This window comes from Engystomops pustulosus, unplaced genomic scaffold (assembly GCF_040894005.1).
Source record: "Engystomops pustulosus unplaced genomic scaffold, aEngPut4.maternal MAT_SCAFFOLD_85, whole genome shotgun sequence".
In the NCBI taxonomy this organism is placed as follows: Eukaryota; Metazoa; Chordata; class Amphibia; order Anura; family Leptodactylidae; genus Engystomops; species Engystomops pustulosus.
In genome coordinates this window covers 151,990-169,742 of record NW_027284972.1, presented here as the reverse complement: position 1 = coordinate 169,742, position 17,753 = coordinate 151,990, and the positions used below count along the sequence as shown (strand labels likewise).

General features: G+C 44.2%; 1 protein-coding gene across 10 annotated transcripts in view; it reads left to right on the top strand.

Moving 5' to 3' along the window:
* Positions 1-17,753, top strand: part of VAV2 (vav guanine nucleotide exchange factor 2) — a 103,190-nt gene that overhangs the window by 51,662 nt on the left and 33,775 nt on the right. For 5 of the 10 annotated variants that reach the window (XM_072131526.1, XM_072131527.1, XM_072131524.1 and 2 more), the window contains exons 5-9: positions 125-221; positions 1,083-1,097; positions 14,588-14,686; positions 14,985-15,053; positions 15,137-15,225. In XM_072131526.1, coding sequence (XP_071987627.1) covers positions 125-221; positions 1,083-1,097; positions 14,588-14,686; positions 14,985-15,053; positions 15,137-15,225 — 369 coding nt within the window. The remainder of the gene's footprint in view (positions 1-124; positions 222-1,082; positions 1,098-14,587; positions 14,687-14,984; positions 15,054-15,136; positions 15,226-17,753) is intronic. The other 5 variants (XM_072131528.1, XM_072131530.1, XM_072131532.1 and 2 more) reach the window with 3 other exon arrangements.

Below are 17,753 nucleotides of genomic sequence, written 5' to 3'. Positions count from 1 at the left end.
CCACTGCTCCAGTGCCGGAACCAAAGGGCGCCCCAGCTGCAGGTCCAGGGTGGGGATGCTTTATTTCTGTGCCTCTTGTCCTGTTGGATGTAATTTGCTCCTCGTCTTTCCTCTCTCCTTACAGTGAACATGATCTGGGTGAGAACGACACCTATGACGTTCCCTGCGAGGAGGACGACATCTACGAGGACATCATCAAGGTGGAAAACCAGCAGCCCATGGTGAGCTCCGCCCCCAACAGAAGCTCCGCCCTGAGCAGACAAAAGTGTGCGCTGCCCCCATGTTCTCTGCTCCTTCCTGGTTCTGCCCCGCTTTGTCCCTCTGCTGCTCTCTACTCCTCCGGCTCTGTTTCTGTGCTGCCCTCTACCGCTCCCTGTGGCTCCACCCCTGCGCCCCTCCCTGTGGCTCCACCCCTGCGCCCCTCCCTGTGGCTCCACCCCTGCGCCCCTCCCTGTGGCTCCACCCCTGCGCCCCTCCCTGTGGCTCCACCCCTGCGCCCCTCCCTGTGGCTCCACCCCTGCGCCCCTCCCTGTGGCTCCACCCCTGCGCCCCTCCCTGTGGCTCCACCCCTGCGCCCCTCCCTGTGGCTCCACCCCTGCGCCCCTCCCTGTGGCTCCACCCCTGCGCCCCTCCCTGTGGCTCCACCCCTGCGCCCCTCCCTGTGGCTCCACCCCTGCGCCCCTCCCTGTGGCTCCACCCCTGCGCCCCTCCCTGTGGCTCCACCCCTGCGCCCCTCCCTGTGGCTCCACCCCTGCGCCCCTCCCTGTGGCTCCACCCCTGCGCCCCTCCCTGTGGCTCCACCCCTGCGCCCCTCCCTGTGGCTCCACCCCTGCGCCCCTCCCTGTGGCTCCACCCCTGCGCCCCTCCCTGTGGCTCCACCCCTGCGCCCCTCCCTGTGGCTCCACCCCTGCGCCCCTCCCTGTGGCTCCACCCCTGCGCCCCTCCCTGTGGCTCCACCCCTGCGCCCCTCTCAAAGCTCCTAACCCCCTAGTCCCCACTCTTATGCTGCCCTCTGCCCCCTTGTTGCCCCTTCCTCTGCTGTTCATGTATGATGACTGTTGTTTGCTTCCCGCATGCTGCAGATTCGGTACATGCAGGTAAGGCTTGGGGTGCGGGAGGTGACACCCAGTACTAATCACCGGCCGTCATGCTACATCTCTGCTTACTGTCAGTGAGTGAAAACATCCAACTTGTGCTGCTCACAGCTGACAATTTGTTACAGTTGCTCCCAGTGAGCTCCAAACATTCTACTTATCTACATTGTACTCAAAAGTATCTATAGTATCTATATGTATAATAACACACGGGGGATGCTCCTCAGCTCTCAGAGAGTCTCTATAGTATCTATATGTATAATAACACAGGGGGGATGCTCCTCAGCTCTCAGAGAGTCTCTATAGTATCTATATGTATAATAACACAGGGGGGATGCTCCTCAGCTCTCAGAGAGTCTCTATAGTATCTATATGTATAGTAACACAGGGGGGAGGCTCCTCAGCTCTCAGAGAGCCTCTATAGTATCTATATGTATAATAACACAGGGGGGATGCTCCTCAGCTCTCAGAGAGTCTCTATAGTATCTATATGTATAATAACACACGGGGGATGCTCCTCAGCTCTCAGAGAGTCTCTATAGTATCTATATGTATAATAACACAGGGGGGATGCTCCTCAGCTCTCAGAGAGTCTCTATAGTATCTATATGTATAATAACACAGGGGGGATGCTCCTCAGCTCTCAGAGAGCCTCTATAGTATCTATATGTATAATAACACACGGGGGATGCTCCTCAGCTCTCAGAGAGCCTCTATAGTATCTATATGTATAATAACACAGGGGGGAGGCTCCTCAGCTCTCAGAGAGCCTCTATAGTATCTATATGTATAATAACACAAGGGGGATGCTCCTCAGCTCTCAGAGAGTCTCTATAGTATCTATATGTATAATAACACAGGGGGGATGCTCCTCAGCCCTCAGAGAGCCTCTATAGTATCTATATGTATAATAACACACGGGGGATGCTCCTCAGCTCTCAGAGAGCCTCTATAGTATCTATATGTATAATAACACAGGGGGGAGGCTCCTCAGCTCTCAGAGAGCCTCTATAGTATCTATATGTATAATAACACACAGGGGGGATGCTCCTCAGCTCTCAGAGAGTCTCTATAGTATCTATATGTATAATAACACACGGGGGATGCTCCTCAGCTCTCAGAGAGCCTCTATAGTATCTATATGTATAATAACACAGGGGGGATGCTCCTCAGCTCTCAGAGAGTGTCTATAGTATCTATATGTATAATAACACACAGGGGGGATGCTCCTCAGCTCTCAGAGAGTCTCTATAGTATCTATATGTATAATAACACACGGGGGATGCTCCTCAGCTCTCAGAGAGTCTCTATAGTATCTATATGTATAATAACACAGGGGGGATGCTCCTCAGCTCTCAGAGAGTCTCTATAGTATCTATATGTATAATAACACACGGGGGATGCTCCTCAGCTCTCAGAGAGTCTCTATAGTATCTATATGTATAATAACACAGGAGGGATGCTCCTCAGCTCTCAGAGAGCCTCTATAGTATCTATATGTATAATAACACAGGGGGGATGCTCCTCAGCTCTCAGAGAGTCTCTATAGTATCTATATGTATAATAACACACGGGGGATGCTCCTCAGCTCTCAGAGAGCCTCTATAGTATCTATATGTATAATAACACAGGGGGTATGCTCCTCAGCTCTCAGAGAGTCTCTATAGTATCTATATGTATAATAACACACGGGGGATGCTCCTCAGCTCTCAGAGAGTCTCTATAGTATCTATATGTATAATAACACACGGGGGATGCTCCTCAGCTCTCAGAGAGTGTCTATAGTATCTATATGTATAATAACACAGGGGGGATGCTCCTCATCTCTCAGAGAGTCTCTATAGTATCTATATGTATAATAACACAGGGGGGATGCTCCTCAGCTCTCAGAGAGTGTCTATAGTATCTATATGTATAATAACACAGGGGGGATGCTCCTCAGCTCTCAGAGAGTGTCTATAGTATCTATATGTATAATAACACAGGGGGGATGCTCCTCAGCTCTCAGAGAGTGTCTATAGTATCTATATGTATAGTAACACAGGGGGGAGGCTCCTCAGCTCTCAGAGAGCCTCTATAGTATCTATATGTATAATAACACAGGGGGGATGCTCCTCAGCTCTCAGAGAGTCTCTATAGTATCTATATGTATAATAACACAGGGGGGATGCTCCTCAGCTCTCAGAGAGCCTCTATAGTATCTATATGTATAATAACACAGGGGGGATGCTCCTCAGCTCTCAGAGAGTGTCTATAGTATCTATATGTATAATAACACAGGGGGGATGCTCCTCAGCTCTCAGAGAGTGTCTATAGTATCTATATGTATAATAACACAGGGGGGATGCTCCTCAGCTCTCAGAGAGCCTCTATAGTATCTATATGTATAATAACACAGGGGGGATGCTCCTCAGCTCTCAGAGAGTGTCTATAGTATCTATATGTATAATAACACAGGGGGGATGCTCCTCAGCTCTCAGAGAGTGTCTATAGTATCTATATGTATAGTAACACACGGGGGATGCTCCTCAGCTCTCAGAGAGTCTCTATAGTATCTATATGTATAATAACACAAGGGGGATGCTCCTCAGCTCTCAGAGAGTCTCTATAGTATCTATATGTATAATAACACAGGGGGGATGCTCCTCGGCTCTCAGAGAGCCTCTATAGTATCTATATGTAGAATAACACAAGGGGGATGCTCCTCAGCTCTCAGAGAGCCTCTATAGTATCTATATGTATAATAACACAGGGGGGATGCTCCTCAGCTCTCAGAGAGCCTCTATAGTATCTATATGTATAATAACACAGGGGGGATGCTCCTCAGCTCTCAGAGAGTCTCTATAGTATCTATATGTATAATAACACAGGGGGGATGCTCCTCAGCTCTCAGAGAGTCTCTATAGTATCTATATGTATAATAACACAGGGGGGATGCTCCTCAGCTCTCAGAGAGTCTCTATAGTATCTATATGTATAATAACACACGGGGGATGCTCCTCAGCTCTCAGAGAGTCTCTATAGTATCTATATGTATAATAACACACGGGGGATGCTCCTCAGCTCTCAGAGAGCCTCTATAGTATCTATATGTATAATAACACACGGGGGATGCTCCTCAGCTCTCAGAGAGTCTCTATAGTATCTATATGTATAGTAACACACGGGGGATGCTCCTCAGCTCTCAGAGTCTCTATAGTATCTATATGTATAATAACACAAGGGGGATGCTCCTCGGCTCTCAGAGAGCCTCTATAGTATCTATATGTGGAATAACACAAGGGGGATGCTCCTCAGCTCTCAGAGAGCCTCTATAGTATCTATATGTATAATAACACAGGGGGGATGCTCCTCAGCTCTCAGAGAGCCTCTATAGTATCTATATGTATAATAACACAGGGGGGATGCTCCTCAGCTCTCAGAGAGCCTCTATAGTATCTGTATGTAGAATAACACAAGGGGGATGCTCCTCAGCTCTCAGAGAGCCTCTATAGTATCTATATGTATAATAACACAGGGGGGATGCTCCTCAGCTCTCAGAGAGCCTCTATAGTATCTATATGTATAATAACACAGGGGGGATGCTCCTCAGCTCTCAGAGAGCCTCTATAGTATCTATATGTATAATAACACAAGGGGGATGCTCCTCGGCTCTCAGAGAGCCTCTATAGTATCTATATGTAGAATAACACAAGGGGGATGCTCCTCAGCTCTCAGAGAGCCTCTATAGTATCTATATGTATAATAACACAGGGGGGATTCTCCTCAGCTCTCAGAGAGCCTCTATAGTATCTATATGTATAATAACACAGGGGGGATGCTCCTCAGCTCTCAGAGAGTCTCTATAGTATCTATATGTATAATAACACACGGGGGATGCTCCTCAGCTGTCAGAGAGCCTCTATAGTATCTATATGTATAATAACACAGGGGGGATGCTCCTCAGCTCTCAGAGAGTCTCTATAGTATCTATATGTATAATAACACACGGGGGATGCTCCTCAGCTCTCAGAGAGTCTCTATAGTATCTATATGTATAATAACACACGGGGGATGCTCCTCAGCTCTCAGAGAGTCTCTATAGTATCTATATGTATAATAACACAGGGGGGATGCTCCTCAGCTCTCAGAGAGTCTCTATAGTATCTATATGTATAATAACACAGGGGGGATGCTCCTCAGCTCTCAGAGAGTCTCTATAGTATCTATATGTATAATAACACACGGGGGATGCTCCTCAGCTCTCAGAGAGCCTCTATAGTATCTATATGTATAATAACACAGGGGGGATGCTCCTCAGCTCTCAGAGAGTCTCTATAGTATCTATATGTATAATAACACAGAGGGGATGCTCCTCAGCTCTCAGAGAGTGTCTATAGTATCTATATGTATAATAACACAGAGGGGATGCTCCTCAGCTCTCAGAGAGTCTCTATAGTATCTATATGTATAATAACACACAGGGGATGCTCCTCAGCTCTCAGAGAGTGTCTATAGTATCTATATGTATAATAACACACGGGGGATGCTCCTCAGCTCTCAGAGAGCCTCTATAGTATCTATATGTATAATAACACAGGGGGGATGCTCCTCAGCTCTCAGAGAGTCTCTATAGTATCTATATGTATAATAACACAGGGGGGATGCTCCTCAGCTCTCAGCTAGCCTCTATAGTATCTATATGTATAATAACACACAGGGGATGCTCCTCAGCTCTCAGAGAGTCTCTATAGTATCTATATGTATATTAACACAGGGGGGATGCTCCTCAGCTCTCAGAGAGCCTCTATAGTATCTATATGTATATTAACACAGGGGGGATGCTCCTCAGCTCTCAGAGAGCCTCTATAGTATCTATATGTATAATAACACAGGGGGGATGCTCCTCAGCTCTCAGAGAGTCTCTATAGTATCTATATGTATAATAACACAGGGGGGATGCTCCTCAGCTCTCAGAGAGTCTCTATAGTATCTATATGTATAATAACACAGGGGGGATGCTCCTCAGCTCTCACAGCTCTCAGAGAGTGTCTATAGTATCTATATGTATAATAACACAGGGGGGATGCTCCTCAGCTCTCAGAGAGCCTCTATAGTATCTATATGTATAATAACACAGGGGGGATGCTCCTCAGCTCTCAGAGAGCGTCTATAGTATCTATATGTATAATAACACAGGGGGGATGCTCCTCAGCTCTCAGAGAGTGTCTATAGTATCTATATGTATAATAACACAGGGGGGATGCTCCTCAGCTCTCAGAGAGTCTCTATAGTATCTATATGTATAATAACACAGGGGGGATGCTCCTCAGCTCTCAGAGAGCCTCTATAGTATCTATATGTATAATAACACAGGGGGGATGCTCCTCAGCTCTCAGAGAGCCTCTATAGTATCTATATGTATAATAACACAGGGGGGATGCTCCTCAGCTCTCAGAGAGTCTCTATAGTATCTATATGTATAATAACACAGGGGGGATGCTCCTCAGCTCTCAGAGAGTCTCTATAGTATCTATATGTATAATAACACAGGGGGGATGCTCCTCAGCTCTCAGAGAGCCTCTATAGTATCTATATGTATAATAACACAGGGGGGATGCTCCTCAGCTCTCAGAGTGTCTATAGTATCTATATGTATAATAACACACGGGGGATGCTCCTCAGCTCTCAGAGAGCCTCTATAGTATCTATATGTATAATAACACAGGGGGGATGCTCCTCAGCTCTCAGAGAGTGTCTATAGTATCTATATGTATAATAACACAGGGGGGATGCTCCTCAGCTCTCAGAGAGTGTCTATAGTATCTATATGTATAGTAACACACGGGGGATGCTCCTCAGCTCTCAGAGAGCCTCTATAGTATCTATATGTATAATAACACACGGGGGATGCTCCTCAGTTCTCAGAGAGTCTCTATAGTATCTATATGTATAATAACACACGGGGGATGCTCCTCAGCTCTCAGAGAGTGTCTATAGTATCTATATGTATAATAACACAGGGGGGATGCTCCTCAGCTCTCAGAGAGTCTCTATAGTATCTATATGTATAATAACACAGGGGGGATGCTCCTCAGCTCTCAGAGAGTCTCTATAGTATCTATATGTATAATAACACAAGGGGGGATGCTCCTCAGCTCTCAGAGAGTCTCTATAGTATCTATATGTATAATAACACACAGGGGATGCTCCTCAACTCTCAGAGAGTCTCTATAGTATCTATATGTATAATAACACATGGGGGAGGCTCCTCAGCTCTCAGAGAGTCTCTATAGTATCTATATGTATAATAACACAGGGGGGATGCTCCTCAGCTCTCAGAGAGTGTCTATAGTATCTATATGTATAATAACACAGGGGGGATGCTCCTCAGCTCTCAGAGAGTCTCTATAGTATCTATATGTATAATAACACACGGGGGATGCTCCTCAGCTCTCAGAGAGCCTCTATAATATCTATATGTATAATAACACACGGGGGATGCTCCTCAGCTCTCAGAGAGTGTCTATAGTATCTATATGTATAATAACACACAGGGGATGCTCCTCAGCCCTCAGAGAGTCTCTATAGTATCTATATGTATAATAACACAGGGGGATGCTCCTCAGCTCTCAGAGATTCTCTATAGTATCTATATGTATAGTAACACACGGGGGATGCTCCTCAGCTCTCAGAGAGTCTCTATAGTATCTATATGTATAATAACACACGGGGGATGCTCCTCAGCTCTCAGAGAGTCTCTATAGTATCTATATGTATAATAACACACGGGGGATGCTCCTCAGCTCTCAGAGAGCCTCTATAGTATCTATATGTATAATAACACACGGGGGATGCTCCTCAGCTCTCAGAGAGTCTCTATAGTATCTATATGTATAATAACACACGGGGGATGCTCCTCAGCTCTCAGAGAGTGTCTATAGTATCTATATGTATAATAACACAGGGGGGATGCTCCTCAGCTCTCAGAGAGTCTCTATAGTATCTATATGTATAATAACACACGGGGGATGCTCCTCAGCTCTCAGAGAGTCTCTATAGTATCTATATGTATAATAACACACGGGGGATGCTCCTCAGCTCTCAGAGAGTCTCTATAGTATCTATATGTATAATAACACACGGGGGATGCTCCTCAGCTCTCAGAGAGTCTCTATAGTATCTATATGTATAATAACACAGGGGGGATGCTCCTCAGCTCTCAGAGAGTCTCTATAGTATCTATATGTTTAATAACACACGGGGGATGCTCCTCAGCTCTCAGAGAGTGTCTATAGTATCTATATGTATAATAACACAGGGGGGATGCTCCTCAGCTCTCAGAGAGTCTCTATAGTATCTATATGTATAATAACACAGGGGGGATGCTCCTCAGCTCTCAGAGAGTCTCTATAGTATCTATATGTATAATAACACACGGGGGATGCTCCTCAGCTCTCAGAGAGCCTCTATAGTATCTATATGTATAATAACACAGGGGGGATGCTCCTCAGCTCTCAGAGAGTCTCTATAGTATCTATATGTATAATAACACAGGGGGGATGCTCCTCAGCTCTCAGAGAGTCTCTATAGTATCTATATGTATAATAACACACGGGGGATGCTCCTCAGCTCTCAGAGAGCCTCTATAGTATCTATATGTATAATAACACAGGGGGGATGCTCCTCAGCTCTCAGAGAGTGTCTATAGTATCTATATGTATAGTAACACACAGGGGATGCTCCTCAGCTCTCAGAGAGTCTCTATAGTATCTATATGTATAATAACACAAGGGGGATGCTCCTCGGCTCTCAGAGAGCCTCTATAGTATCTATATGTATAATAACACACGGGGGATGCTCCTCAGCTCTCAGAGAGTCTCTATAGTATCTATACGTATAATAACACAAGGGGGATGCTCCTCAGCTCTCAGAGAGCCTCTATAGTATCTATATGTATAATAACACAGAGGGGATGCTCCTCAGCTCTCAGAGAGCCTCTATAGTATCTATATGTAGAATAACACAAGGGGGATGCTCCTCAGCTCTCAGAGAGTCTCTATAGTATCTATATGTATAATAACACAAGGGGGATGCTCCTCAGCTCTCAGAGAGCCTCTATAGTATCTATATGTAGAATAACACAAGGGGGATGCTCCTCAGCTCTCAGAGAGCCTCTATAGTATCTATATGTATAATAACACACAGGGGATGCTCCTCAGCTCTCAGAGAGTCTCTATAGTATCTATATGTATAATAACACACGGGGGAGGCTCCTCAGCTCTCAGAGAGTCTCTATAGTATCTATATGTATAATAACACACGGTGGATGCTCCTCAGCTCTCAGAGAGTGTCTATAGTATCTATATGTATAATAACACACGGGGGATGCTCCTCAGCTCTCAGAGAGTCTCTATAGTATCTATATGTATAATAACACACGGGGGATGCTCCTCAGCTCTCAGAGAGCCTCTATAGTATCTATATGTATAATAACACAGGGGGGATGCTCCTCAGCCCTCAGAGAGTCTCTATAGTATCTATATGTATAATAACACAGGAGGGATGCTCCTCAGCTCTCAGAGAGCCTCTATAGTATCTATATGTATAATAACACAGGGGGGATGCTCCTCAGCTCTAAGAGAGTGTCTATAGTATCTATATGTATAATAACACAGAGGGGATGCTCCTCAGCTCTCAGAGAGTCTCTATAGTATCTATATGTATAATAACACAGAGGGGATGCTCCTCAGCTCTCAGAGAGCCTCTATAGTATCTATATGTATAATAACACACGGGGGATGCTCCTCAGCTCTCAGAGAGTGTCTATAGTATCTATATGTATAGTAACACACGGGGGATGCTCCTCGGCTCTCAGAGAGTGTCTATAGTATCTATATGTATAATAACACAGGGGGGGTGCTCCTCAGCTCTAAGAGAGTGTCTATAGTATCTATATGTATAATAACACAGGGGGGATGCTCCTCAGCTCTCAGAGAGTCTCTATAGTATCTATATGTATAATAACACAGGGGGGATGCTCCTCAGCTCTCAGAGAGTGTCTATAGTATCTATATGTATAATAACACAGAGGGGATGCTCCTCAGCTCTCAGAGAGCCTCTATAGTATCTATATGTATAATAACACACGGGGGATGCTCCTCAGCTCTCAGAGAGTGTCTATAGTATCTATATGTATAGTAACACACGGGGGATGCTCCTCGGCTCTCAGAGAGTGTCTATAGTATCTATATGTATAATAACACAGGGGGGATGCTCCTCAGCTCTAAGAGAGTGTCTATAGTATCTATATGTATAATAACACAGGGGGGATGCTCCTCAGCTCTCAGAGAGTCTCTATAGTATCTATATGTATAATAACACAGGGGGGATGCTCCTCAGCTCTCAGAGAGTCTCTATAGTATCTATATGTATAATAACACAGGGGGGATGCTCCTCAGCTCTCAGAGAGTGTCTATAGTATCTATATGTATAATAACACACGGGGGATGCTCCTCAGTTCTCAGAGAGTCTCTATAGTATCTATATGTATAATAACACACGGGGGATGCTCCTCAGCTCTCAGAGAGTGTCTATAGTATCTATATGTATAATAACACAGGGGGGATGCTCCTCAGCTCTCAGAGAGTCTCTATAGTATCTATATGTATAATAACACAGGGGGGATGCTCCTCAGCTCTCAGAGAGTCTCTATAGTATCTATATGTATAATAACACAAGGGGGGATGCTCCTCAGCTCTCAGAGAGTCTCTATAGTATCTATATGTATAATAACACACAGGGGATGCTCCTCAACTCTCAGAGAGTCTCTATAGTATCTATATGTATAATAACACATGGGGGAGGCTCCTCAGCTCTCAGAGAGTCTCTATAGTATCTATATGTATAATAACACAGGGGGGATGCTCCTCAGCTCTCAGAGAGTGTCTATAGTATCTATATGTATAATAACACAGGGGGGATGCTCCTCAGCTCTCAGAGAGTCTCTATAGTATCTATATGTATAATAACACACGGGGGATGCTCCTCAGCTCTCAGAGAGCCTCTATAATATCTATATGTATAATAACACACGGGGGATGCTCCTCAGCTCTCAGAGAGTGTCTATAGTATCTATATGTATAATAACACACAGGGGATGCTCCTCAGCCCTCAGAGAGTCTCTATAGTATCTATATGTATAATAACACAGGGGGATGCTCCTCAGCTCTCAGAGATTCTCTATAGTATCTATATGTATAGTAACACACGGGGGATGCTCCTCAGCTCTCAGAGAGTCTCTATAGTATCTATATGTATAATAACACACGGGGGATGCTCCTCAGCTCTCAGAGAGTCTCTATAGTATCTATATGTATAATAACACACGGGGGATGCTCCTCAGCTCTCAGAGAGCCTCTATAGTATCTATATGTATAATAACACACGGGGGATGCTCCTCAGCTCTCAGAGAGTCTCTATAGTATCTATATGTATAATAACACACGGGGGATGCTCCTCAGCTCTCAGAGAGTGTCTATAGTATCTATATGTATAATAACACAGGGGGGATGCTCCTCAGCTCTCAGAGAGTCTCTATAGTATCTATATGTATAATAACACACGGGGGATGCTCCTCAGCTCTCAGAGAGTCTCTATAGTATCTATATGTATAATAACACACGGGGGATGCTCCTCAGCTCTCAGAGAGTCTCTATAGTATCTATATGTATAATAACACACGGGGGATGCTCCTCAGCTCTCAGAGAGTCTCTATAGTATCTATATGTATAATAACACAGGGGGGATGCTCCTCAGCTCTCAGAGAGTCTCTATAGTATCTATATGTATAATAACACACGGGGGATGCTCCTCAGCTCTCAGAGAGTGTCTATAGTATCTATATGTATAATAACACAGGGGGGATGCTCCTCAGCTCTCAGAGAGTCTCTATAGTATCTATATGTATAATAACACAGGGGGGATGCTCCTCAGCTCTCAGAGAGTCTCTATAGTATCTATATGTATAATAACACACGGGGGATGCTCCTCAGCTCTCATAGAGCCTCTATAGTATCTATATGTATAATAACACAGGGGGGATGCTCCTCAGCTCTCAGAGAGTCTCTATAGTATCTATATGTATAATAACACAGGGGGGATGCTCCTCAGCTCTCAGAGAGTGTCTATAGTATCTATATGTATAATAACACACAGGGGATGCTCCTCAGCTCTCAGAGAGCCTCTATAGTATCTATATGTATAATAACACACAGGGGATGCTCCTCAGCTATCAGAGAGTCTCTATAGTATCTATATGTATAATAACACAGGGGATGCTCCTCAGCTCTCAGAGAGTGTCTATAGTATCTATATGTATAATAACACAGGGGGGATGCTCCTCAGCTCTCAGAGAGTCTCTATAGTATCTATATGTATAATAACACACGGGGGATGCTCCTCAGCTCTCAGAGAGCCTCTATAGTATCTATATGTATAATAACACAGGGGGGATGCTCCTCAGCTCTCAGAGAGTGTCTATAGTATCTATATGTATAGTAACACACAGGGGATGCTCCTCAGCTCTCAGAGAGTCTCTATAGTATCTATATGTATAATAACACAAGGGGGATGCTCCTCGGCTCTCAGAGAGCCTCTATAGTATCTATATGTATAATAACACACGGGGGATGCTCCTCAGCTCTCAGAGAGTCTCTATAGTATCTATACGTATAATAACACAAGGGGGATGCTCCTCAGCTCTCAGAGAGCCTCTATAGTATCTATATGTATAATAACACAGAGGGGATGCTCCTCAGCTCTCAGAGAGCCTCTATAGTATCTATATGTAGAATAACACAAGGGGGATGCTCCTCAGCTCTCAGAGAGTCTCTATAGTATCTATATGTATAATAACACAAGGGGGATGCTCCTCAGCTCTCAGAGAGCCTCTATAGTATCTATATGTAGAATAACACAAGGGGGATGCTCCTCAGCTCTCAGAGAGCCTCTATAGTATCTATATGTATAATAACACACAGGGGATGCTCCTCAGCTCTCAGAGAGTCTCTATAGTATCTATATGTATAATAACACACGGGGGAGGCTCCTCAGCTCTCAGAGAGTCTCTATAGTATCTATATGTATAATAACACACGGTGGATGCTCCTCAGCTCTCAGAGAGTGTCTATAGTATCTATATGTATAATAACACACGGGGGATGCTCCTCAGCTCTCAGAGAGTCTCTATAGTATCTATATGTATAATAACACACGGGGGATGCTCCTCAGCTCTCAGAGAGCCTCTATAGTATCTATATGTATAATAACACAGGGGGGATGCTCCTCAGCCCTCAGAGAGTCTCTATAGTATCTATATGTATAATAACACAGGAGGGATGCTCCTCAGCTCTCAGAGAGCCTCTATAGTATCTATATGTATAATAACACAGGGGGGATGCTCCTCAGCTCTAAGAGAGTGTCTATAGTATCTATATGTATAATAACACAGAGGGGATGCTCCTCAGCTCTCAGAGAGTCTCTATAGTATCTATATGTATAATAACACAGAGGGGATGCTCCTCAGCTCTCAGAGAGCCTCTATAGTATCTATATGTATAATAACACACGGGGGATGCTCCTCAGCTCTCAGAGAGTGTCTATAGTATCTATATGTATAGTAACACACGGGGGATGCTCCTCGGCTCTCAGAGAGTGTCTATAGTATCTATATGTATAATAACACAGGGGGGGTGCTCCTCAGCTCTAAGAGAGTGTCTATAGTATCTATATGTATAATAACACAGGGGGGATGCTCCTCAGCTCTCAGAGAGTCTCTATAGTATCTATATGTATAATAACACAGGGGGGATGCTCCTCAGCTCTCAGAGAGTGTCTATAGTATCTATATGTATAATAACACAGAGGGGATGCTCCTCAGCTCTCAGAGAGCCTCTATAGTATCTATATGTATAATAACACACGGGGGATGCTCCTCAGCTCTCAGAGAGTGTCTATAGTATCTATATGTATAGTAACACACGGGGGATGCTCCTCGGCTCTCAGAGAGTGTCTATAGTATCTATATGTATAATAACACAGGGGGGATGCTCCTCAGCTCTAAGAGAGTGTCTATAGTATCTATATGTATAATAACACAGGGGGGATGCTCCTCAGCTCTCAGAGAGTCTCTATAGTATCTATATGTATAATAACACAGGGGGGATGCTCCTCAGCTCTCAGAGAGTCTCTATAGTATCTATATGTATAATAACACAGGGGGGATGCTCCTCAGCTCTCAGAGAGTGTCTATAGTATCTATATGTATAATAACACAGGGGGGATGCTCCTCAGCTCTAAGAGAGTGTCTATAGTATCTATATGTATAATAACACAGGGGGGATGCTCCTCAGCTCTCAGAGAGTCTCTATAGTATCTATATGTATAATAATATGGGGCAGATTATAAGTGGATTTTACTTCGGATCTGATGCATCTCTTAATTCTCTCTATCAGAAGATGGGAATGACTGAAGATGACAAGAGGAACTGCTGCCTGCGGGAGATCCGCGAAACTGAGAGCCGCTACTACCACACGCTGGAGGAGATCCGAGATGTGAGTGTTCCAGTCACCTCGCTCTCCTGTGTGGGATCCTCAGCGGGCCCCTCCTCCTCACCGCGTGGGACTCCCATGCTGGCCCCTCCTCCCCATGTAGGACCACAGCGGGCCCCTTCTCCTCACCGTGTGGGACCCCTGTGCTGGCCCCTCCTCCTCGCCGCGTGGGTCCCCTAGTGGGCCCCTCCTCCCCATGTAGGACCCCAGCGGGCCCCTCCTCCTCAACGCCTGGGACCCCCGTGCTGGCCCCTCCTCGCCGCGTGGGACCCCCGTGCTGACCTCACATCTTCTCTTCCAGAATTACATGCTGCCCTTGAAGCCCATCCTGGCCCCTGCAGAGGTCGCCGTAATCTTCATCAATCTAGAGGTAAGTGCGGGGTAGGTGGTTTCCTGAGCTCTGTACTGATTGTCAGCTCTTCAGACTCATCACATGATCTCCCCTCCCCCCAGGAGCTGATAAAGGTTCATTCCAACTTCCTGCGCAGCATCAAAACCAGCGGCAGCAACATCAGCCAAGTCTTCCTGGACTACAAGGAAAAGTGAGTGTCACCCCCTGCTGGTCACATGTGGAGCTGCAGAGGAGAAGTAGTACTGTGCACTGCCCATATATACAGGAGAAGTAGTACTGTGCACTGTGTATATACAGGAGAAGCAGTACTGTGCACTGTATATATACAGGAGAAGTAGTACTGTGCACTGTATATATACAGGAGAAGTAGTACTGTGCACTGTATATATATACAGGAGAAGTAGTACTGTGCACTGTATATATATACAGGAGAAGTAGTACTGTGCACTGTATATATATACAGGAGAAGTAGTACTGTGCACTGTATATATATACAGGAGAAGTAGTACTGTGCACTGTATATGTACAGGAGAGGTAGTACTGTGCACTGCCCATATATACAGGAGAAGTAGTACTGTGCACTGTATATATATACAGGAGAAGTAGTACTGTGCACTGTATATATATACAGGAGAAGTAGTACTGTGCACTGTATATATATACAGGAGAAGTAGTACTGTGCACTGTATATATATACAGGAGAAGTAGTACTGTGCACTGTATATATATACAGGAGAAGTAGTACTGTGCACTGTATATATACAGGAGAAGTAGTACTGTGCACTGTATATATACAGGAGAAGTAGTACTGTGCATTGTATATATACAGGAGAAGTAGTACTGTGCACTGTATATGTACAGGAGAAGTAGTACTGTGCACTGTGTATATACAGAAGAAGTAGTACTGTGCACTGTATATATACAGGAGAAGTAGTACTGTGCATTGTATATATACAGGAGAAGTAGTACTGTGCACTGTATATGTACAGGAGAAGTAGTACTGTGCACTGCCCATATATACAGTTACTTCTCCTGTAGATATACAGTGCACAGTACTACTTCTCCTGTATATATGGGCAGTACACAGTACTACTTCTCCTGTATATATACACATTGCACAGTACTACTTCTCCTGTATATATACACATTGCACAGTACTACTTCTCCTGTATATATACAGTGCACAGTACTACGTCTCCTGTATATATACAGTGCACAGTACTACGTCTCCTGTGTATATGTACAGTGCACAGTACTACTTCTCCTGTGTATATATATATACAGTGCACAGTACTACTTCTCCTGTATATATACAGTGCACAGTACTACTTCTCCTGTATATATACAGTGCACAGTACTATGTCTCCTGTGTATATACAGTGCACAGTACTACTTCTCCTGTGTATATACAGTGCACAGTACTACTTCTCCTGTATATATACAGTGCACAGTACTACTTCTCCTGTATATATACAGTGCACAGTACTACTTCTCCTGTATATATACAGTGCACAGTACTACTTCTGCTGTATATATGTACAGTGCACAGTACTACTTCTCCTGTGTATATATATACAGTGCACAGTACTACTTCTCCTGTATATATATATACAGTGCACAGTACTACTTCTCCTGTATATATACAGTGCACAGTACTATGTCTCCTGTGTATATACAGTGCACAGTACTACTTCTCCTGTGTATATGGACAGTGTACAGTACTACTTCTCCTGTATATATACAGTGCACAGTACTACTTCTCCTGTATATATACAGTGCACAGTACTACTTCTCCTGTATATATACAGTGCACAGTACTACGTCTCCTGTGTATATACAGTGCACAGTACTACGTCTCCTGTATATATGGGCAGTGCACAGTACTACTTCTCCTGTATATATGGGCAGTGCACAGTACTACTTCTCCTGTATATATATATATACAGTGCACAGTACTACTTCTCCTGTATATATACAGTGCACAGTACTACGTCTCCTGTGTATATACAGTGCACAGTACTACTTCTCCTGTGTATATATATGGGCAGTGCACAGTACTACTTCTCCTGTATATATATACAGTGCACAGTACTACTTCTCCTGTGTATATGGGCAGTGCACAGTACTACTTCTCCTGTATATATATATATACAGTGCACAGTACTACTTCTCCTGTATATATACAGTGCACAGTACTACTTCTCCTGTATATATACAGTGCACAGTACTACTTCTCCTGTATATATATACAGTGCACAGTACTACTTCTCCTGTATATATATGTACAGTGCACAGTACTACGTCTCCTGTATATATACAGTGCACAGTACTACTTCTCCTGTATATATATACAGTGCACAGTACTACTTCTCCTGTATATATATACAGTGCACAGTACTACTTCTCCTGTATATATATACAGTGCACAGTACTACTTCTCCTGTATATATATACAGTGCACAGTACTACTTCTCCTGTATATATATACAGTGCACAGTACTACTTCTCCTGTATATATATACAGTGCACAGTACTACTTCTCCTGTATATATATACAGTGCACAGTACTACTTCTCCTGTATATATATATACAGTGCACAGTACTACTTCTCCTGTATATATGGGCAGTGCACAGTACTACTTCTCCTGTATATATATATATATACAGTGCACAGTACTACTTCTCCTGTATATATATACAGTGCACAGTACTACTTC